The 23778-nt window shown below is 37.7% G+C and overlaps 1 protein-coding gene across 2 annotated transcripts in view; it reads right to left on the bottom strand.

Annotated features, from left to right (window-relative positions):
• Nucleotides 1–16685, bottom strand: part of LOC109059251 (ephrin type-A receptor 3-like) — a 60457-nt gene extending 43772 nt beyond the window's left edge. Inside the window, exons 1-3 of one of the 2 annotated variants that reach the window (XM_042714516.1) lie at nt 16424–16685; nt 3912–3976; nt 1717–2386 (exon numbers count right to left, since the gene is read on the bottom strand). In XM_042714516.1, the coding sequence (XP_042570450.1) occupies nt 1717–2386; nt 3912–3976; nt 16424–16511 (823 nt within the window). In that variant the 5' untranslated portion in view covers nt 16512–16685. Of the gene's footprint in view, nt 1–1716; nt 2387–3911; nt 3977–15684; nt 16269–16423 lie in introns of those variants that run through there. The other variant, XM_042714517.1, reaches the window with a different exon arrangement.
• Between the last annotated feature and the right edge of the window lie 7093 nt (nt 16686–23778).

Below are 23778 nucleotides of genomic sequence, written 5' to 3'. Positions count from 1 at the left end.
GAACATCCCATCCTTAATGGCATCCGATTCTGACCAGCAATAGCAATTAGAAAATTACATCACAGATGTAATGTAAGCGAAAGGCTATTGGACGATTTTTAAAACAGACCCTTGGACATATCCTACCCCAACTTCCTGGTTCTCTATTTTCTGCCACTATCACGACAACACAGCAAAGAAAGGTTATCAAATCTGACTTGCGCCTATCGCTAACAGTCTAATTAACAGATACAATCATTGACATTAGCTGTAGGACTCTATCAGCTTGGTTGTGACAGATATCCCAGCCCCATCTCTCTGTCTACTTCCTAGTCATGCCACTCAAATGTTCCTTGTAACACTGTCCAAACCCCCTCCCTTCCTGATCTACACTTCCACCCACAAGAAAATGGTCCAGAATGGCTGAAATGAATATTTAAAAGCTGCAGCCTTCTCAGTCCTGGGGTGGCGTACGGACAAGTTCCTCAAACAGAGGCTGAGGGGTGACAGTGCTTTAAAACACCAAAGGCGAAGTGAGAAACAAAAGCAAAATAAATAAGTAATTACAGAGCACCCCTCGTCTTGGCTAGAAAGCAAGCTACATTAATGAAGCCATTAGCACCTTCTGAGATGAAAAGAACAGTGAAGACCTGAGTTTAAACCTATTATCATGCACATGCGATAATAAAGTGTGCAGTCTACCTTTCTCAGGGGGATAGATTAATTTGTGAGGTTTTATCTAGCATTTTCTCCTTTTAATGGATTTTTTTGTTTGGAAGTATGAAAGACACCAATGTGCAGAACACTCCCTAGAGGATTATGATGCTGATTTTTGATTGAGGTATGTAGTTTACACAAAGGTCTCCTACACTGATCTATCCATCTATCTGCACGTCTGTATCTATAGACGAAATATATCTACCCATCTATCCACTCATCTAGCTAGCTACCTACCCATCTATCTATCTAGCCACCTACCCAGCTATGATCTTACCATCTATCTATCTAGCCACCTACCTAACTATCTAGCAACCTACCCATCTATCTTATCTCCACTCCTACATTTAAAGCTTAACTATATCTATCTACCCATCTACCTACCCAACTACTCATCCATTCAACCACTTACCTACCAATCCTTATCTATTGTTCAACTATAGGATCTGCCGATGCAGCCACGTTTCAGTGATCTAACAATAATCCATCTAAATCTCTTCCATCCAATCATTAGATCATTTTAAAACACTCTGGGACTTTGTCTTTAAGTCAATAAAAAACCTCCAAACCACCAACTAACAACAGTAACCAAAAGTTTAACCAAACCAACCTGTTATGCAACCCTTTGTATATTGCTAACACAAGCAGAAAGAACCTATAAAAAAAGTTCTGAATTTGGAAATGTTTGTTATATAAAACCACTATTGTGGTCACAATATTAATTTCAAACAGAATCATTTTAGATCAAGAGCATGTTTACCCATTTAGCCACAAAAATGTTGATTAGGGGTGCACGATAAATATCGGCTGATAATGATGGATTTGCGCAGCTTGTCAGTTAACAATGGCTCTGTGTAGTAACAGCTGCTCTATGTGAAATTACGCACCTGATGGAATTTACCGCTGAACCGGCTTTACTGACGAGATGCGCATTAATTATCGGCCGATATTAATCGTGCACCCCTAATGTTGATATTTTCTAAAACAATCATTTGAGACAGTAAAAGCAATAATACTTACGTTGGCAGTGTCCATCTACCTCCTCGAAGCCTGGCCGGCACACACAGCGGCCGATGGGCACCAGCCAACCTCCATCGGAACTGCAAAACATCCGTGGTGCTTCGAGCTCTTCCGCATCCTCCACACAAGTGCCATGCACTTCCACCAGTGCTGAATCGCCGCCCGTCACCGTGTCCGGGAACTGGGCCAGATTGAGCACCGCCAGAGGACAGCGCTTATAAAAAACTCTCACCGACACCAGAGCAATGCAAGCACCCAGGTCTTGAAACGCCAGGTACAAGCCCCTCTTACTGAGACCACTGATGTCTCGCACTTCCGTATTCAACTTCATGACACGATCCCCAACATCGGTCTGCGTAAAGCTCTCATCAGCCGCTATAGTGTCAATCTTGGCATACTGGCTCTCTCGAATGTGGCGCAAAGGTGCGGCGACGGCATTGTTGGATTCGTGATAGTACACATTAAATGTCTCCTTACAGGTTCCAGGGACTCCCGGAAGGCTGTTGCAGTCACGCAAAGTGAATTTGATCTCCACGTAGACACGTTGCGCACCTTCTCGCTGGATCAGTCCAGTGCGCAACCAGTTGTTCTGATTGGCTTCCATTACATTGCACACCTGGTAGGTCCTCATAGGAATGTTCCTCTCGTCCATAACACTGATCTCCTCCCACTAACAAACAGACAAAAAGTCAATCAATACAAAGAGACACACATCCCTCAATGCTTTGGTAATTGCTTTCTGTACTTTGGTTCTGAACTTTCTAGGCTCTTAGAGTGGGTTCTAAAAGATTTTGAAAGATGCATGATGGGCACATTACGAGAAAAGTCTTCATTTAACTGTCATCAAGGGGAAAGTGCATTTGACAGGCAATCAGCTCAAAGTTATGAACTGAATTGTCTCAGTTGTTTTGTTCATACATAAATCAGCTCATTGTTGATGCAGAGAAAATTGTATGATTGTGCTTTGGAAACTTCAATTGTTAAAAGTTAAGAATCAACAAAGGCGAAAACCATGAAAAATAACTTGGTTTGTTGGTTTGGCACTGACGTCAGTAAGTATGTGGGTTAAAAATAATGGAACAATGTAAATCTTTCAAATCTTTCATTTCAAAAGTGTAGTATGCATATTGCTGAACATGCCAAACCTTGAACGTTTCCCCTGCTTTATAAGCACCACACAAAAGCATGAGATATTTCACTTTACAGGCACTCATGAATCCGAGCGTGACTTCTTGTGCCAAGGCCACTATTACAATCCATCATCATGTGAAAATGGATTTGAATGAATGAAACGAAAGCGTGGGATGAGAACCAACTCCCACAGAGGAGACAGAGAATCGTTACTCAGCGGGTTGGCAAGGTTGTTCGAAATGAGACTTTCCTACGACCCCCCACAGGAAACTATGAAGAGTCACAGCCTGTATGTTCACAGAGGGAAGCAGTGAGAATTTTTGAGCGTCAGAAAGATCAAGGAAAGATCAAGCAGTACACTTTAAATCTGGGGTGTGACAGCTCTGTATGGAGAAGCAGTAACAGTTAAATATATGGGCAGGTAATTAAAAGTTTTTAGGTTCCAACCCCAAACAACTATAAGATGTGTGTAATGGTTGTGCATATCCAGAATTTGCAATGCTTTTTAAATTCCAATTCAGTTACTTAATTTGAATTAGAATGTACAGAAAATAAAATGACATTTCAAAGAAACTATATGTTTTAAAAAAAAAAAACTGTAAATCTATAACTTTACAGTTTACAATTTAAAAACTTTACAATTTAAAAACTTTACAATTAAAAAACAAACTGTATATTTATAAGCCTTGAAGTTTGATGGTTTGTAGGCCTTACAGATAGCAAGAACAACAGATACATATATAGATAGCTAGAAAAACACTTAATTTCCCAGAATGCATTGTCTATGTTGAATTTATTTGAACAGTTATTCTGTAAATTCCTTTTATTGGATGTTGAAACTTAAAAAAACTTTGCACTCATCCCAAAACATGTGACAGTGGCCTCCACGTTGAACTGCTTTCAGGTAAAAAAAAAAAAAATCTTTGGCAAAGGCACAATGAAAAATTCACAAGCAAACATCCACAAACAAAGAGATCAAAAAAAGTATTTTTTATTTTTTTTTTTTTTTCTTGAGTTGATTGATCTATTTCGGCTGTGCTGTGCAGACTTTCACAGGTACTTACCCCCTCTGGTGGATATGCTTCCCAACCCAGATCACCTGGGGCAGACATGGAGTCGAGTAGAGTGACTGTAAAAGAATGAAAAGGACAGTGATGCTCAGTCAATCAAAGCCACAGTGCTAGTATACTTAATAGATCATATTTTTATCGTTTTATCATAAACAATAATGGGGTTTTTAAACAGCATGATGTCATGTAAAGCATGAATCATTCAAGGCTACAGTATTTCTGAATAAAATATAGACAATGGAGCTCTAGAAATGTCAGAATCACTTGTAAAAGTCTAATCAAAACTTTGCATTTGAGGTTATTCATTCCCATTTTATTTAGATGGTACATGACATATACATTGGATTTAAACCTCAACAACTTCTACAACTAGGCGCAATAATCTAAAGCCAGATAGGGTTAGATATTCATTTGCAGCTCCTCACACAGTCTTTTTGAAATCTGTTCTCACATCAATATTTTCAGAGGTTGATGGTGCTATTTTTGCTACAATCTTTCAATCTCCCATTGGTCGGAGCCCTGAACTTCCCACTTTGAGCTCCGTTCCAAACCAATTACATCCCTGGCAACCAGGGTGATTAATTCTTAATCACATCCAAACCTCAGATGTTCCTCCTCTTTCACGCTGAATATCAACCTCTCCCTCTCCTGGCACATGTGCGTGCCCTTTTGTGACAATTTCAAAAAAAAAAAGGAAGAAGGAAAATTAGAAAAATCAAAGACCATCTGGATCCAAATTCTAATTAAAACTGACTGCCAATGAGTCTGTGAGACATGCAAACAGTGTGCAGTTTTAAATCGCGCTTTGATGGTTAGTTGATGCGGAAACATGGATTATGTTTGGTTTTATGGGTCATATACAGAGCAATTGGGTAAATTTGATGACTTGACGCTCGAAGAGAAAACCATATGTAGAATCAAAGCAGGATATTGCTTCTTAACCGAATACAGATTACGATGCCATTAACCGCTGGTGCTCGTGTGTCTGTTTTCTGATGAAGGAGTAAAACCAGACAGACCAATATATCAGTCCAAACGATCTGGAAATCATTCTGCTTGGCCTTTCAAAGACACATTTAATAAAACAAACAAATGAATACAGCCACAGGCCTCGCACAGTCCATTAATACAAACAGCAGGTAACATTTAACTCACAGCAAGGCAAAATTTGTTCCACCTGCGACATCAGTTCTGGCTCAGCAAGCATTTTTTAAACAACTGCTATACAGTCCCTGATGAAAAGACTTGCATGTTATGTTTTGGATACCAGGCTATTAAATCACAAACAACTAAAATGCTCAAACTTCTAAACCAGCAAGATAGTCTTTGTTGACACTCTGAACATGAAAGGTCTTGCCAATTTTTTACTGTTTCAACCAGCAAGACCACTTGGTCAACCATTTGCACCTGCAAGATCAGGTGTAACCAACTTGACTGACAATGTTTTACAAGTAAACATAATTGCTAAGCTGCTTTCAGCAAGATAAGTACCAAACTAACCAGAATAAACTAGCATGAACATCATTAATCTACTGATCACAGCAGCAAGGAGCCCAGGCTAGAACATTTTTTATTTGCTCAGATTTTCATTGGCACCAAAAATTTAACAGATTTATAAACTTAAAATGTATAATTTCATATTTGCTTTAATAATTTTGAATAAAATTTGTACATTTATTATAAAATTATTTTGAAATATTATTTAAATAATTTCACACAATTAACTTATTTTACTGATAAATAACAGTTGCTGGAAATTTAGTTATAATTATTATAGGAAATTTTAAGACAGCTACAAATAATGGCAAAAAAATAATGGCATACATGGCAAAACAAGATTGGTTTGTAATTTTCAAACCATTCTTACTGATGCTACCAAGACTATCACAAGCCATGTATGTGATTTCAACAAAACCCATTTAAAAAAATTAAAAAAAAAAAAAAAACAGTTTAGCTAACTTTAGCAAGTTGACAACCTTACGCAGCCAGATGTCACAAAAGCCCAAATGTTTAAGAAGTCTAGTTCTCAAACACATAGAAAGTCTTTAAATTATTTGTCATCCAAAATGTGAAAGATCCCTTTAATCTTTACCTGTCAAAGAAAAAGAGAAGGGAGTGTTTCACAAAGCTGGTGTTTCTGCAGTCCTTAAGGAAGAATATAATCAGGCTCACCAAAAGACATGACAGTCCCATGCAACAAAATGACAAGATTTCCTAACTAGGTACCATAGAATTCAAAATTATGTTAAGAGATCACTGTAAATAAATTTTATAGACACTGTGGGTGAAGCACCCACTCTAATAGTGGTTGTATGGTATGTTTCCTTTTCACCAACAAATAATATTTAGCCCCCATTATCTCAAATATGGTTACAATCTTGTACAGAACCAGGCCAATAAATGTGATCTTTACTAAAAACAGCTGGTTAGATATTGTAGAGGAGGGGTGCTTTTCTTCATCATTCTCAGTCGTGCAGCTGTGGATATGGCAAATGTTGGAATTCCTCGGGGTGGCTGAGAGATCTCAGCACCTCAGGCCAATAGATGATTTTAACCATTAAGACTGGGAAGAGTGCAGTAGTCAGCAATCACCTATGTAAACAGGGGAGCAAAAACTTAAAAACTGAAAAAGGAGAAGGGTAGGTCAAGAAAGTAAGAGGGAAAGGACAGATAAGCAGCTGGATATGTGTCCTCAGGGAACCGAAAAGGACAATGGGGTCACTCTCGCTCACGCGTAGCCACTGTCAGGTACTTGTCAAGTATCCTTCAAAGGTAAATCAATCTCTGAGGATGCTATTCTTAACTCTGAAAATATATGTTCTGACAAGATTCAGGACTATTGGGCATTAAAATGTTTAAAATCTACTTGATTTGTGAGCATAAATTATGGTATTCATATCTAAGTGTATTCTCACTAGTTTTTTATGAAGTGTGAAGTGTGTAATTTAATTTCTCACCAAACATAATTGCAAAAATCATGATAGTTTACAAAAAGGTTTTCTGAACACTCCCCCTTCTGTCATTGGTCAGACAAATACATATCCCCGCCCCAAACTCACATCATTAGTTAAGTCCATTGCTATGTCAGGCTGATTCTTAAACAAATAACATTCTCCACAGAGTTGGCAAAAAACGGTATATGAAAAGAGTAGTATGTTCGAATTCTCAGAATTCATGAAACATTAGGTTAAAAAAATACCTGGGTGACCTACTACTTCTGCCTAGATTCAAAAGTGTGCATCTAATGGACACTTTAATATCCCATGAGACCATGGGAGAGGAACTGCAAATGTCAGTATAGAGACACAGCTGATGCTGTAAGTCACATCACAATGAAAACATGGAGGATGTAGTACGTTTGGATTTCAGTCATCCAATAATGAGCATACTTTATGATCACAAAGTTCATCATCAAATGTAGTACCTACTCAGACAGCATGTGATTTCTGACACAGCTACAGTGTTTACTCTTCTCGGCAAAATCAACCAAACAAGAAAAATGACTTCTAGTTTTCTCTAAATATTAAGACGGAAAAGTATTTCAGCATCAACAAAAAATTACACACTTCACCCTTAAGTCTCATAAGTCTTCCACATCTGTAAAAATTATTGGTATGGTTCGAAGAAAAGGACTCTGGGGTTACTGATGCACAGAACACAGAACCTGCACAGACTGATATGTCGGTTTCCACAGCATCCACTCTAAGCACGGAAAGCATATCTATTGTAAGAGATTGGTATCGTACAGCCATCTTGACAGAAGTGGTGGGGTGTATTTGAAATGCAGTCAGCAGTTCCTGTCAGTCACTGCTGGTGGGGCGTCAGAGGTCTGCTCTACTGGGAGGTGGTATTCTGCCTCAACAGACTGATGAGACCTGCCACAGAGATCCTGCCTGTCCGGCACAAGCATCACACTCATCTGACTCAATGGCCAAAAGAACAGCCATCCAGTTACAGCTTGACACCCATGAGTGATCTCCTAATGTCCACTGACAAACCTGTTTAACACATATGAATGAAGATGTTCTGGTATCTTCTAAGCAGACATGGGTCCAAACACACCGATGGAGTTTTTTTGCTTTTATGCTGCCTTCACATGCTATCGGAATTATCGTAAATATGAGTTTCCTAGTTAGATATTGGACACGAATGGCCTCTCAAGTTGTATTTATAAATGGGAAACTATAAGATCATTTTTATACAAGTGTTTCTGAGTTGGGCGGCCCATAAACTTCCCACCAAATCTACATTGCTTGCTCACATTTTTTATGTTTGCTTTTTTATATTTAACTATATAAACAACCATTTGATGCATATTGTATGTATTTTTCACAGCGAAAGCAGCATTTATTTTACCGAAACTACAGAATCATTTATTTGGCTTTCAACGAATACTTGTTACTTAAAATCCATCGGATATTGACTACAAATTTTCAATACATTTTGGCTTTAATGCGATTTCCTCAAGAAATAGGGAAGAAGGAACCTGGTATCCTTCATGATTCCTATTCTTTCTGAAAACAAAGCACTTGAACACGGCAAACTCACCGCAACTTTAGAAGAGTGAAGTAGAAATTTTTCAGCCGCATACAAAGCCAGCATTCTTTTTGTCTTTATCGGAAAAGTTACAACATAAGATTTGTCTTCAAACTCCTGTCACATGTGATTCATTTCAAAGTAGCAAAAAAAAAAAAATAATAATAATAATAATATATAATAATAATAATAATAATAATAATGATTACTATTTATATATATATATATATATATATATATATATATATATATATATATATATATATATATAATATATTTTTTTTTTTTTTTATAAATAAATTTTTTTTTAAAATAACAAACCACATGATGATAAGATGATTTACCATGACAAAAAAGGATTTCAAGGACTTATTTTAACCTGATTTCCATTCTTGGTGTTCTTTTTGTACATTTTACTGGTTTCACTGGTTAGAATAAACATTTTGCTGACAGAAAGTCATAAGATCATGATCTTCACACTGAAGCCATAGCTCAAAGGCAAAAGCATGAGATAGATAAGCCTCACAAACCAAGACAGAAATCACCACACAATCACTGTTATCACTCACACAAATATCAGAGAACTACAGCATCATATTGTCAAACAGGCTTTGCTGAGATAAACTGAGCTCTGCCCACTCAGTGAAGAAAGAAGAAGTGTAAAGTAAAAAGGAATGAAATATCAATGTACTTTTAAATTCATATCTGAATGCACTACATAAATGCCAAAGAGGTACAAACTAGCAGATCTAACTAGGAGTATTCTAATTTATTTTCTTTTTTTTTACTTATATGAAAAAAATTACACACATCTCCTTTAGACAGGAACCACATCAGCTTGTGAATTACAATGAACACATAAGGGTCCTTTCCCAACCTAATAATGATTGTAATGTGTTTCAGGCACAACTGACTGGCCATGCCAAGGTCTGTTTAATGATTAGTGGTGTAAACAGGCTGCTGCCAGACATGGCATGAAATGGTAACCTGTGTGTTAGTTAGTGGAAGACAGCAGGGAAGACACTCTTGGGATGTCTCATTAGAAGCACAGACACGGCTCGGGCCACACCTGCCGCATCGATGAGTCTGGATGTGTGTGCAGAGACGCACAACATCCAAATAAAACTGCACCCATGCTGGACATGAAATCCCAAGAGGGCATGAAACAGGTTACAACACAACAGCACAAGTCATAATTAGAGAGATTAAACTGGGACACACTAGAAGAGGATGACATCACCTTTGAGCTTGTGGTTCATAATGACCCTTTATAATTAAGGTTGATTAAAGAGATTATTATTCTGATTAGTTTCTCAGAACACCGCCAAAAAAAAATTATATTAAAATACATAGCAGTTCAATTTATGCACCAAAATATAATATTTATTTAGCAAATTTCATAAAACAAATTTTATTTATAGTAACATAATTCTTTAATTTCAATCCAAGGAAAAAAAGCTTGTCGTAATACGCATGAAACAGCCGTTTTCAAATTCGGAATGAGTCTCTAAGCAATTAAGTCTTGCATTAACAAAATGCAGGGGTCCAATCCGATAAAACCTCCCAGGAATCATAGCACACAAGCTTCAAATCCCCAGGGGAGCAGACCATCAGTGATAAACATAGTGCTGTTAATGAGATATGCACAACAGAATTCACACCGTCTCAGACATTAGAAAACATTAAGGCTGAGTATTGGGTACAGAGAGTAGAGAGCGTGTTAATGAAGGTGAAGGAGTGGACCACACAATAAGGACAGATCAAAGCTGTTCTCAGCTAAAATGGTCTTGTGCATGCATGAACACACAAGGGATCTGTTTTAATCAAGTCTCATTACTTTACCAGAACCGAAATGTCCTTAATGTAAAAACACAAAGCCATCAGACAAAAGATCAGCTGATAAAATACAATGCCTTCATGGAAAGGTGGGATGTAAGTTGATCTTCCTTCTCTGATTGACAAGAAAATTTACAAATCCAATTGAAATGAACATGGAATCCTTTTTCAATGGAATCTGATAAATATCTCAGTGTTTGTTAGTCCATACAAAGAAAGTCAATGAGGTCCCATTGGGGGTTTTGGACTCCTTCGACTTTCATTGCAAAGGCCAGCATTTAAAACATTCTTCAAAACATCTTTTCTGTTCCACAAAGGATAAAGACATTCTGGTTTGGAACAATATAAGGATGAATAAATAATGACAGGATTTTCTATAGAACTATACCTTCAACAAGCTGAGGAAGATTATATTAAGATTACATTTCTACTTTCCACCAGCTCAACGATGATGCTCATGTAAAGGTAAATAGCACAATAATGAATCGTCTCATTCAGGAGATTCACATGGTGTTTAACCCAATGGAACAAACCCAGCTTCCCAGAAACGATCCAAAGCACTCATGTGCCTCTGTCCTTGAATGCCACAGGCATCGAGACTCATTCTGCCGCATGAGCTGTCTGATCTGCAAGAGTCTGAATGCAGCTGGGGGCGATAAGGTCTAACTTGTGCAATTCAGAGCAGCAGGAGACAGAAATATGTAATAGCTCTCTCATGTTAATGGTTTTGACTCATAGTTATTTATATAAAATCAACTGACTTATTCAACTGAATCAATCAGCCTGTCTCTACCGCACAACTCTACTATACAATTCACTGCAGTTTCCAGCTGAAATGAACACTGGACGCAGTAAAACAGCAACAACTTTTATTCCTTTTCACACAACTTATGATTACAGGGAAGATTAATAAATTATAAAGAATTATTTTCAGGCAGCTCCTTGCACAATATGTTATTAGGGATGTTCATTTTAACCGGTTAACCGTTAACCGACCGTTAAGAATTTTAACCGATAATACAATCAGTTCAACAGTTTAAAAAGTAATTTATTTATTTTCAGTAATTTATCAAAATATTTAAAAAGGTTTGCTGTAGGGCTGGGCGATATATCTAACGATATGATCATGCACATCTAGTCAGTCAATATGGTTCCTTGATTACCGCTAAATCGCCATCACCTGCTTTCAAATGGAGCGGCATTTAATAGACAGAGCCATAGTTCACTGACAAGGTACGCAATATCGCGTTCATTATCGAAGGCGATTCATCTGGGATAATGAACCCGATATTGCGTAGCTTGTCAGTGATCTACGGCTCTGTCTATTAAATGCCGCTCCATTTGAAAGCAGGTGATGGCGATTTAGCGGTAATCAAGGAACCAGAATTAATGACTAGATGCGCATGATCATATCGTTAGATATATCGCCCAGCCCTAGTTTGCTGCATGGTTAAAATATGCTACGCATATAAACAAATTGTGATTTTAGAAAGAGAAAAAAACCACATAATTCGCAGTTTATTTTATTCAGAAATAGGCCTATTGCCGAGTCGAAAACTTTACAAACATTATAATAAACACAGTAAACATAGCTAGACTATTTTAGTTCCCCTCACTCCACAAGAAAGCCTTTCAATAAACAGTATTTAGAAAAGAACAAGAATTAAAAATATACAAAGCTTTAACAATAATATCGACAAGCCAAAACAAATTCATTTAGGCTAAAACGAAACTGAAACCAATGCTGGGTCTCTCATTCCACACAAAATCAAATGTTTCCATATTCGCAATGTATTTGAATGCCAAATTATTATTTATTATGTAGCCTATTCACTCGCGTTCCAATATCCACATAAAACAAAATGTTTTGCATAACATCGCGATGGTACGGTGATAACGGCACAGATTTTACTACATATTTAATCTGAGCAGTGTTTTTTTTTCCTCCATGTTTGACTGACTGTATTTTATTATGATAATGAACAGGCTGCATTGTCAAGGTAGCAATGCTTAACTGTGTGTGCGCATGCGGTGGCAGCACAATCACTTGAATTTTTTCCTTATTACAGTGGAAGCAACTACTCCTTTTAGTCAAAAATTGTAAAAGGTTTGCCTTTATTTGTGCACATTCACAATAAAAATAAATCTTTGTGCTTTTGTAATATAAGCCTAAAGAAAAATAGGATGCCGCTTTCTGCCGTCTGGTTTCCCTTCGCGCAGCACAAAAATGAACCGAAACTCTGCATACTAGGCTACTTGTTGCACAGTTTTTCATTCATTTCCTTAATTTATTATTCAAGTAAAAACATATTTCTCGTATAGGCCTATTTATTCGTTATATATATAGGCCTATATATAGCCTAGCTTTATTATGTTTTTCTCCACTCGCAGAAGCGCTGCAGGTGCGGGATGTGATATGAAGACCATGTGAATCCTCATGTTCTGTTGTTTGCTGCTTTTTGCACATGTAAAATTAATTCCCAGGAAACAAATGTTAGTATTTTTAACGGGTCACAGACACTTATCCTTTCTAATTTAATTCAATTCTAATTTAAAATAATCGTCAGTTAACGGTTAATAATTGGTTAACGAGCGTCAGTTGTCGGTTAGGAGAAATAACTGAAATGAACATCCCTAGTTATGATCTCAAAAAACTTTTACCGTTGTGCATGATTTGTAAATGAATAGATTTTGACATTTGCATTATATAACCAGCTCCAAATGTATGGCTTTTCTGATGTAGTAAACTTGCTCTGACGCTCACCTGGTACAGCACTGCACTTGCAATGCGGAGTGATCAGAGTCCTCTGTAACACGAGTAAATAAAAGAGCTCAAAGTCTTGTAAAAGCAAACCAAAAAGGCATGGTTGCTTCAGCAAATGCGTTTTTCTTACGTTAGCATTAAACTTTTAGCGCAACTCACAGGACATTTTCTGCCATGATACGTACAACAACCAATGTAACGAAATGTAGCCAGATTCACGTTCATCTGTTTTGTATAAAACTCAATGTGTTTTTAGCACCACTTAGGCCTGTCCACATGAACGCGGTTATTTTTAAAACGCAGCTTTTTCTATGCAGTTTGGCCATTCGTCCACACGCAAACGCTGCACCGGGTCACTGAAACCAGCCATTTTTGAAAAAACCTGCCAGGGTGAAGATTTTCAAAAACTCCGGATGGCAGTGTTATCGTGTAGACATTGAAACCAGCGTTTTTGGCTTGTGACGTCAAACCAGCGCTGTTATCTCTGCCTACTAGAAACTTTTTCAGGCTTCTAAACGGCCGACATGGCTTTATGGTTGCGATTATATCGCCACCTGTTGGCTTGGCATGCTCTTGACAGTGCTTCATAGCATGCGTTTGCGTTTTCATGTGGAGCTTTTTTTAAAAACAGAAGAAGGAAAAACTCTGTTAATAAAAATACCCATGTACGTGTGGACATGGCCTTAGTGTCGCAAAATGTTCAAGAAGCAACATAATATAATTTTGCAGAAATTTCACCACAGACACGTGTTTCCAATGAGTCCAAGTTGGAATCAATAGTGCTTTTCTCTGAGCTTTATATCAGCAAATACATCTGTTGGAGATCAGACTGGTCCATTAAATTTCATATGACCATGCAAAATTTGATTTTGTAATGCTAGCTCCAAGTTTCCAACCCAGTTTCTTAAACCGAAATGTTCAATAATGAACTGCATGACAGGTATAGAACGGCAGTACGGTCACAACTAATTAAAATCTGTAAATGTATCTTAAGCAAAGTAAATACCAGTCAAGCACTTAAAGTATTCATGTATAAAACCTTCTTTCTATCAACTAGAAGGGGAAAAATAACCTATACCTGCAGAAAACAAAAAGAAGGCCACAGGTTAGACTAATCAACAGACTTCCTCAGACAACCCACAAATAAGAGAGATGCAAATTCAGGCTATTCTTTAGGTCAGTAACTAAGAGATGGTGAGAGGGAGAGGGAAAGAACGAGAGCAAAAAAGAGTCTCTGAGCACAGCTGAATTGAACATAAAAAGCATGTTTTCTCATGCTAATTTCCCTGCCAGAGTGCCAGGGAGGGAAACAAAAGCAAACAAGAAACCGTCACTAAATCCAGTAAGAATGTGCACAAAGGACAAGCTAATGAGAGGGACCTTAGCGCTAACTAGAAGAACAAGAGGGCAACAGAAGGCACTTATTAAAAATAAAAATATCTTTATATAGTGTAAAAGGTTGTCACGGGTACCTATGCTTTAAATTTATAGTTAAACCACCCTAGATCAGTGGTTTGGAGATCCATATTTTACAATTAAATTGCCCAAAACTGCACCAAAATTGTTTGCCGTGAATGTAATAATGTCTCTTAATATCACCAGCTAGTCAAGAACCAAGTTTAAGGTTTAAGTTTGAGCTAGTGTGAATGAAGCTTTTTTTAGCGATTTTAAAAATGTTTCTGCAGCATCTTGGTCTTTATTATCTCCAGAGGGGTGTAAATATCCAAGCACTGCAGTAATGTCTTCCAAAAACAGAAAATGTGCTGAGGAAGCCCTGAATGGAAAACCAATGTAGTCATTAACATTAAATACGTGCTGATGTGTTTTAGTTTGGCCAGAAGACAGATATCAAGCATATGTCGATATGGGACATGTCTACCATCCTTAGTGCAGAAAATGCTTACAAGACCAAAACTCCAGAACAAGAAATTAATAAACACTTCGTCAACACAAACACAGATGTAGATCTGCTCACAACACAAACATTCACAGAACCATATGGAAAAAAAAATAATCACCTCAGGGATACCACCAGCTGGAAGTTAGAGGAAGTGCACACCTCTGTAACAGCTGTATTTTACACCAGCACAAGGACAACCATATGTGAAGCTAAAAGATTTACTTACATATGATTATTGAGATGTGCTAAATCGATGACACGCCACAGAACACCCAAAATTTAGACTTGACTCCCACTGTCAAAGCCCAGCAAAGTGTATTTTAATTTTGCAAAGCCTCCAGTCAGCCAAAGACATCATGTCTAAACGCTCTGAACAAAATCCTATCTGATAGATTCCACCTAAATGTGTATTAAACCCACCATTGAACCTTCCTTCTGACAACAGCACAATGGGTGGCTTAATCCTAATCTCATGACAATGAGAAGTAAACCCATTTTAATCCAGTGAGGTTAATTTATTGTCTGATTTTTGAAGGCTCAGAGTGAAATAAGTCAGTGTGGATTGCTGTAAACTGACATCCTGCATCTTTGAACATATAGTCTGAAAATCCCTGATATCTATCTGTTTAAGTTATTTAAAATGACAAGAGCTTTTTAAATCAAAAAGGTCTATAAATATCACTGCTTCACTTGAAAATTTAAGAAACCTATTTCTTATTCACGTCCCTTACTCGGAAAGGAACTTGTCTCATGGCAGTTTCAAAGAAGTTAGATTGCACTCAAGGGTCAATGTATATGATATATAGGTCTGGGTGAGTTAGAATACTAAGTCTCTGTGGGAAAAGCTCTCTCTGATATTTCCTAATTAATTGTTTAATTAAGCAAATGAGTGTCTCACATCCATTTGTCACTGCTGGCATTGCCTGTCCAACCCGTCCCTGGCAATGCTAACCACGCATCAAACCTATACATATAAATACAGCTTGAATTAGTCTGAATTGTCTTCTGTTAAACATTTTTTGTGCTATATAAATCACACAGCTATGCATCACCTGTGTTAACCGCTCAGGATGGTTGTTCAAAACAAACTACAAAAACGTCCTACAAATTAACTTTTAGGTAGCATTAAATCATATTTTGGTCATAAAGATCCTTGTTTTTAATCCTTTCAACTCAGTGATGTGAAGTCAAATTATTGGATTATTCGTCAAATGTTGCAACGCTAACATTTTTGTTTTTGTGACTCAAAAGAGGTCATGAGAATCCTGCATTTTAACGACTGTGTATTTTAATGTTTTCTAACTCCAAGGCAAATCCTACTTTTAAAGCATCCAATTTTAATGCGATTGTCCCGGGAGAGAAACGAGGGTACATGAATTCGCCTTGATTCATTTATAAATCATTGCCAAAGTCCAACAAAATCCAAGAACATCCAAAGCGCACAAATACGACAACGACTGTATGCATTACCTTCATTATCTGGATAATTCCTCAAGGCTTGACACAACACCAATATATGAAAAGGAGCAAGGAAAGAGTAAATCCTACAGAGAGCCATTTTCAGGCGGCTCCACGCGCCCGCATCCCTGTGCGTAAACTTGGGCTGGTGAGCCGGTGGCTGCGCTGGAGAACTGAACTGAACTGTGCTGGAGAGGAAACAGCGCGCCTGTTTGAAGGAGGATCCGACACTGGCATGTGCTGCACTCTCTGGCCACAGCAAGCTGGATGAAGGGGACGTCACGCGTGTGTGCGTGGCGTCAAAAGTAGGCGTGGGTGAGCGCGTATTGCTTTATTTTTTAGCTGTAAAGTTATAGTTACTGTCGGCATTCAGTATAGATAGATAGATAGATAGATAGATAGATAGACAGACAGACAGACAGACAGACAGGTAGGTAGGTAGGTAGATAGATAGATAGACAGACAGACAGACAGACAGACAGGTAGATAGATAGATAGATAGATAGATAGATAGATAGATAGATAGATAGATAGATAGATAGATAGATAGATAGATAGATAGATAGATAGATAGATAGATAGATAGATAGACTTCCATCACCCATTGTCATTGGCAATTACTTATGGGCATTTAGATCAGAGGGTCAAAGTCACTTTATTGCCCGGCTGCGGCAACGTGTCATATCACAGGCATTGGGACGCAAAGTGAACCAACACAACAGAGCCCATTAGACCAAAACCTCAATGTTTGGTATTTAAAGATGAAGGTCAAATCAATACTCTCACTGCTCTTGGAAAAAGGCCACCATTTTTCCTCCTCTGCCAGCTGGTTCCTCCCACGCAGGAGCCCTCATAAGCTCTGTCACCTACCAAAAAAATGACATCACATTTCATGTGGTTGAATGTGATGGCAGGAAGTGTAAATGAGACGTTTCAACTGTGTAAGCCCTCTCCAACAATGGCTGACAGACAATCAGGCACACTGCCCGGGGTGTGTGGAGGAGTGCCGGGGGTGTTTATGATGGCTCAGACAAGCCTGTACACACCAGAGCTAAAAAATAAATGCAGTGAGGTTTTTTAGTGGCACTGTCTTTTTATCTGTATTTCTCTGTCTTTCTCTTGCTGTCTATCACACTTTTGGTGACAGGGAGGAAAGTCTGGTGCATGCAGCAACCAAGAAGCTACATTTTAAAGTTTCCACAAAAACAAACCTCCCTTGCACACTTTTATTTTTCTTTTAAATGTAATTATAGGAATAGTTCATTTATTCACCCTCATGTTTTTTCAGACACATTTGACTCTCTTTCTTTTGTGTAAAACAAACAAAACAAAAATATATATATATTTTAAGACTCTCACTCTGTTTCATGCATTTACAATGAATGGGGAATGAAGCTTGTAATCCTCATGAAGCATGTAAAACCACCATGAAAGTGTAATCAAAGTGTTCCAAACAACCTGAGCGCTAAGTCTTTTGATGCCATATATTTATTATAAATTATTCACTCATAATTTTCCTTTTTCATGTATTTAGGAACCACTGTGACTGGATCGAATGAATGAGGTGAACATAAGAACCACTCAATACTCACAAGAACAGTTCATTCACAAATTGAGCATTGCAATTTTTGTCATAAATCGACTTACATTTCACATTTAGTACTTTTATGATACTTTTATAAAGGTTTTGTATACTTTTAAGCTTGAAAGCCTCAAAACAACATAAAGGTGAGTAAATGATGAATTTAACTTTTTTAATATCAACTATTTATTGACTTATAGATTCCTTTTTGAACGTCTTTAAATATTGTATCTCCCAACTACAAAATTACAAAGGTTTTCCTTTTCCCTGAACCACTGTGAACAGATTGAGTCAATGAGTTGAACCTGAGAACCAAATGAGTCAGATTTGTGAACAAATCATTCATACTGTTTTTGTGAACTCTATTAAAAGATCCATTGATGAGATCTGACTCACAAAACAGTTCATTTACAAATTAAATATGGCAATATCTGTCATGAATTGACTTACATTTAGTCTGGATCACTGTATGATACTTTTATGGTGGTTTTGCATAATTCTAAGAATGAAAGCTCCAAAACAACATAAAGGTGAATAAATGATGACAGAATATTCCTTTTGGGTAAACTATCTCTTTAAATGTTGTATCTCCCTACTCTAAAATAAATAAGGTTTTCCTTTTCCGTGTATTCAAGAACCCCTGTGATTGGTTCGAGTCAATGAGTTGAACCCGAGAACCGAATGATTCACCAGAAAACATGAATAATGATAGGCATAATTTTAAGCATGAAAAGTCCAAAACAACATAAAGTTGAATAAATTATGACAGATTTTTATTTTCTTCTTTCATTTCTCTTTGAATGTCATATCGCTTTACTTAAAAATAACTAAAGGCCTGCTGAATTTTTAAAATTACCCCTCTGCATGCATCAGTGACCTGTCAGATAAACCTTCCTGTTTGGGGAAGTTGTGGTCACGACGTGTCTTCCACAATGTCTCCCACTGCACCACATCCCCAACATAAACCTGTTTCATTATTTAGCACAAAGGAGTGAGAATCTGTACCCATCAGCCAGAGAATCCAACCGCTGTGGCAGATCCGAGATCTTCACGCCCACTCTTATGGGAGGGACTTTGACAGGGCTGACAAATACATATCAACCTTCAACCTAAGACCTCCTGTTGGTTAGCGCAGATAGCTCGAGCCTAATGAGGCTTGCTGGCAAGCTCCAGAGGCCAGACAGAGCACGAATGATCATTTCAGCCTCAGCCGAGAGCCACATGCTTTCATATTTGTCTATCATGGATGTGTAACCATGGTGGATGGCCATAGGAAGGGGGGTTTGCACTAGAGCTCTTGAACTTTGAGCAGGGGCCCCTCTGGATCTCCAGAACCCTGCTGCTGCTACATATGGGAAGAGCATTTAATGTGGAAAAAAATACCACTGAATTGGTTTCAGTGGCCTAATTGTGATAAATACATTCTTAGAAAAAGCCTTTATCTTTCTTTAGGCACCCCATACTTAGACTATGAGCTGTTTAGACTATGATTTTAATGTTTTTAATATCTCAAAGAAAGATTGTTAAACTATTGTTAAATATGATTAATCTTAATAAATAATAAATCACATATATACTTTATTATAGATGTATAGTATTACATATATACTGGGCAGGTTGCTTACAAATAGTCTGATTCCAAATTATGTGACAATAATTGTACTTCTCCTGTAGCTCAAGTGGTAGAGCATTGCGTTAAGCGCAAGGTTGGGGGTTCGATCCCCGGGAACACATGATAGGTAAAAAATTGATAGCCTGAATGCACTGTAAGTCGCTTTGGATAAAAGCGTCTGCAAAATGCATAAATTTAATTTAATTTAATTTAGTTACATTAAAAATTTTAGGTAATATAATCAGACTACTTTTAAATTACTTTTGTACTAACTTGTTTGTCACATTGATTTAAATAGGATAATCATGAGTCATATTGATATAAAAATACAAAGAAGTGCTGGGTAGTAATTGATTACATGTAATCTGGACTGCATAATTAGATTAGATTATACATTTAAATTAAGTCCACTTCCACATTATTTTCATGAACTTATTCTTTGAACTTGGCAACTAAGAGGCTGAACTGCCCAGACTGTGTGTTGCCCACAAAACAGAGCCATCTGGGACAGGTTAAACGAGGGCCGTGACACTCCACACAGATCTGCTTCTTTGGGCCCCATATACTGACCCTAGGGCTCTGTCTACTGAAAGAGAGCCTTGCACTGTCTGCCATGGAGCAGGGGCCGAGTCTTAGGTCCCTCCCGCCCCTCTGGAGAGCAGGCATTGTGCACTTGCCTCTTCCCACACTCCTGCTCACCTCTGGTGGGTGGAGCCTGGACCCCCGTCAATCAGCCAGCATGCACTTCCTGATGCACCACAAGCCATCACAAAAGAGCTTTTTTGTTTTTGTTTTGTTTTGTGCAGCTCTACAAAAGTGTCTGGTGCAGAGAAAGAGAAAGGGCTGCTTGCATGTCTGCTGCAGGTTTCTAGAAGTTGCTAAGGTTTTTCTTATGTGGTAAAGTTACATTTAGCATGCACTAGGCTACTTCTAGTAAAGTACATAGTGAGTTAAAAAGAAAAAAAAAACTCTTGTTGACAACCATTTTAGAGTCTTTTACATCTGAAAAACTGGCCAAGCACAGTGAGAGTTCAGTGAATGCAGACAATGTAAGGCCACATGGCTGAGTAAAGTTCAGTGGTCTGTTTATTTAATTCCTTAGCACTACCTGAAGGATCGTAGATATTGTATAGCTGAATAAATGAGTGGCTTACTCTCTGTCACACTGTGAGAATCTGAATTAGAAAGAAACAGGAAATGAAAGTGCAATTTAATGATAAAGGATTTTCATCTCTACTTTTTTTTGTTGTATTTTGTGGCTCTTAATAGGGAAAATCTTCAAAGCTACACTAGACCAGAACTTAATTGTAATGTTTTTAATCATTTTCTAGATCAGTGGTTCCCAATCCTGGTCCTGGAGAACCCCCAACACTGCACGTTTTTGGTGTCTCTCTTATCTGACACACATTTGAGCTCTTGGAGTCTTCACTAACGAGCTGATGAGTTAAATCAGGTGTGTCTGAATAGGGAGACATCTAAAATGTGCAGTGTTGGGGGTGCTCCAGGAACAGGATTGGGAACCACTGTTCTAGAGTGTTGGCAGAGTGTTGCTATGTGGTTGCTACGGTATTTAAAATGGTTTTAGCATGTGATTGTTAGAGTGTTTTGTGTGGTTGCTAGGTGCTAGGTAAAGTCTCAATGATTTTTTTATGATATAATTTTTTAATAAGGGTAAAAAAAAATACAGGCCAGCAATAATTGAAAAAACGAATAATTCAATTAATAAGTAAATTAAAAACAACAACACTGAAACCAGTAAATACTGTGTTTGTTTTGTTTTGAATTTCATTATTATTTACAACAGGATTAGCATTTTAATGGGTTTAAAAGGGTTTAAAAGTGTTAGAAGAAATCAACATTGTGCATCAAAACCACAAAATAAACTCGAACAAATTTGCGACAGCTGAATGTAACCTTTTGTCTGTCAAAATAACATGCACAATGCACAGTAATATTTGCGAGAAGCCTGCAGAGGTCCAGGGAGTACACACATTTCCTGAAAAACCCATTGTACCAGATGTTTTGACTACGTCACCGCTCTCAGAGAAGGAGAAAATGACAGCGATTCTGAATGGCTGGCAGTGGCACGTATGCACACAGAAACATTCAAGAGCCCAGAAACTTGTTGTTAACGCTGTCCCACGACTCTAATTGATAAAATACCCCAACGAGGGGGTAAAATCTCTGTTTTAGAAGTAACAAAACTCACAGCTTCATTGTTTGTAGAGAGAGAGGGACGCACAGACATCGCTCTCTCTCTCTCTCTCTCTCTCTCTCTCTCTCTCTCTCTCTCTCTCTCTCGATAATTAATTCAAATAAATGTTATATTATAAATGCATCCTGGCGTATGTAAGAACAGTTGACAGACATTGCAGAAAGAGCATATTTCTGGGAGGTATTACTAATATGTACTAAACTATTCAAAAAGAAAACAATTCAACATTGTATTACAAACCTCTTAAAAACCACCTTACACATTAACAAAACCATTACCCCGTATCTCCATCACTTTTTCCTCTCTGTTGTGCTTCCTTAGACACTTACACAACATACCCCTGGAAGAACAAAACCTTGTCAGAGTTGTTTATTTTGTAATGTCTCTGAATATGTCTTCTTCTGCAATGCTTTAGAGGGCACTGGATGTCTCTTTTAGATCACAGAGGAGAGAAAAGACTCCCGTCCCTTTGGCGTGGTTATATAATAACCAAGAGAGAATGTTTTTTCAGCGCCGGCTCTGTGATGTTGCACATCACTCGGGTTCACTGGGTTTCTGCTTCCATCGTCCCTGTCAAAGACGCACCGACCAAGAATGCCGCTTCTCTCCATTTCAAGGCAGAGAAACGGATCAATCCGTAATGCTCTGGTGCGGATTAGTCTTTGTAATTATTTGAGATCTCATTACCAAACAGCTGCTCTATCTAATTTAATCAATATTTAGTGATAAGTATTACAGCTTGCATTCAGCTACAGAGTGGGACGACATTAAAAAGGTACCAGCCGATTCTTACAGTGTCTTTAAGTAGGTCAAGATGCAGGGTTTTCCTTTAGAGTTATGCAACTTCAGGCTTTTGGACTACAGTGATTCAAAATACACAAGAGAACAAGGGATATTTTTAAGAATGCATACGTGTCTGGATCTTGAACATCACATTTTTATTGCTGCTGCAATAGGTTTAGATATATTGCCATGGCAGATATTTCTGTGTTGCATTTACACTGCTTTTATTGGATCTAGTGAAATGAACTCTTTTCTTTAACACACATTTTTTGACCTCTCTCCCCCCCTCTCTCTCTCAGGATGACAATGTTTTTAGCTGTATGTTGACTTTATTAACACCATCTCTTCCTAAACACACCGGGTCCCTTGACAGAACATCAAATCCACAACATCAGAAGCACACAGCTGGGCTTTCTGCCCCTAAACATCACTGGTCCACCATGACCCCAGTTAACCTCTCTATTTAAAACACAGAAAATCCTTTAAGCAAACTCCAGACTCCTATCTCTTCCACACAGCCTCTTAACGCCAGCCTCGGGATAAGGAATCAAGAGAATGAAAGGAGTAAAAAAGACAGATTACAAGTTAGATTACATTTTGTAGTCTTTTGTACAGTAATCACACCAAAACGTTGTCTAAAGAGGCCTTTCAGGGCAGAAAATATGCTGCTGTTTTGTAATTTAACCTGTGCTGTGTTTTATTAAAGATGTTTAAATATGGCTAATGTTAGCTCCAGGATGTTTATGAGATATAGGTGTCCAGTCGAACAGAGCGCAGACGCCTCTAAGTCTCCGTGTTCTACCTGAGTGACCTGAGAGAAAATGATGGAGCGGCCTCATCTGTGCTGTATTATAGCTGTGCTCTATGTGAAAGGTCTCTGTATCGATCTAAAGTATATAGTCGATATTCATAACCTGCCATGATAACACTATCTCTCCAGAGCCTGAGATGTCGGAAGGGATAAGGTCAGTCTTTGTCCGTCTAGTGGTGAAATGCACAACAAAAACTATTTTCTTAGTAAACGCTATATAACAATTTAAAAAATATATTTGGAAAAAGGAACTATATATATAGAGAGAGTATAATATTTCATTAAATTATTATTCAAATGTATTTTAATATCATATAAAATATTATAATTACAGTTAAAATAAATAAAAGTAAATCTTGCTTCA

Source organism: Cyprinus carpio, chromosome A24 (assembly GCF_018340385.1).
Source record: "Cyprinus carpio isolate SPL01 chromosome A24, ASM1834038v1, whole genome shotgun sequence".
Lineage (NCBI taxonomy): Eukaryota > Metazoa > Chordata > Actinopteri > Cypriniformes > Cyprinidae > Cyprinus > Cyprinus carpio.
The sequence above is the reverse complement of the archived record's forward strand: the minus strand, read 5'-3'. Positions and strand labels throughout refer to the sequence as shown.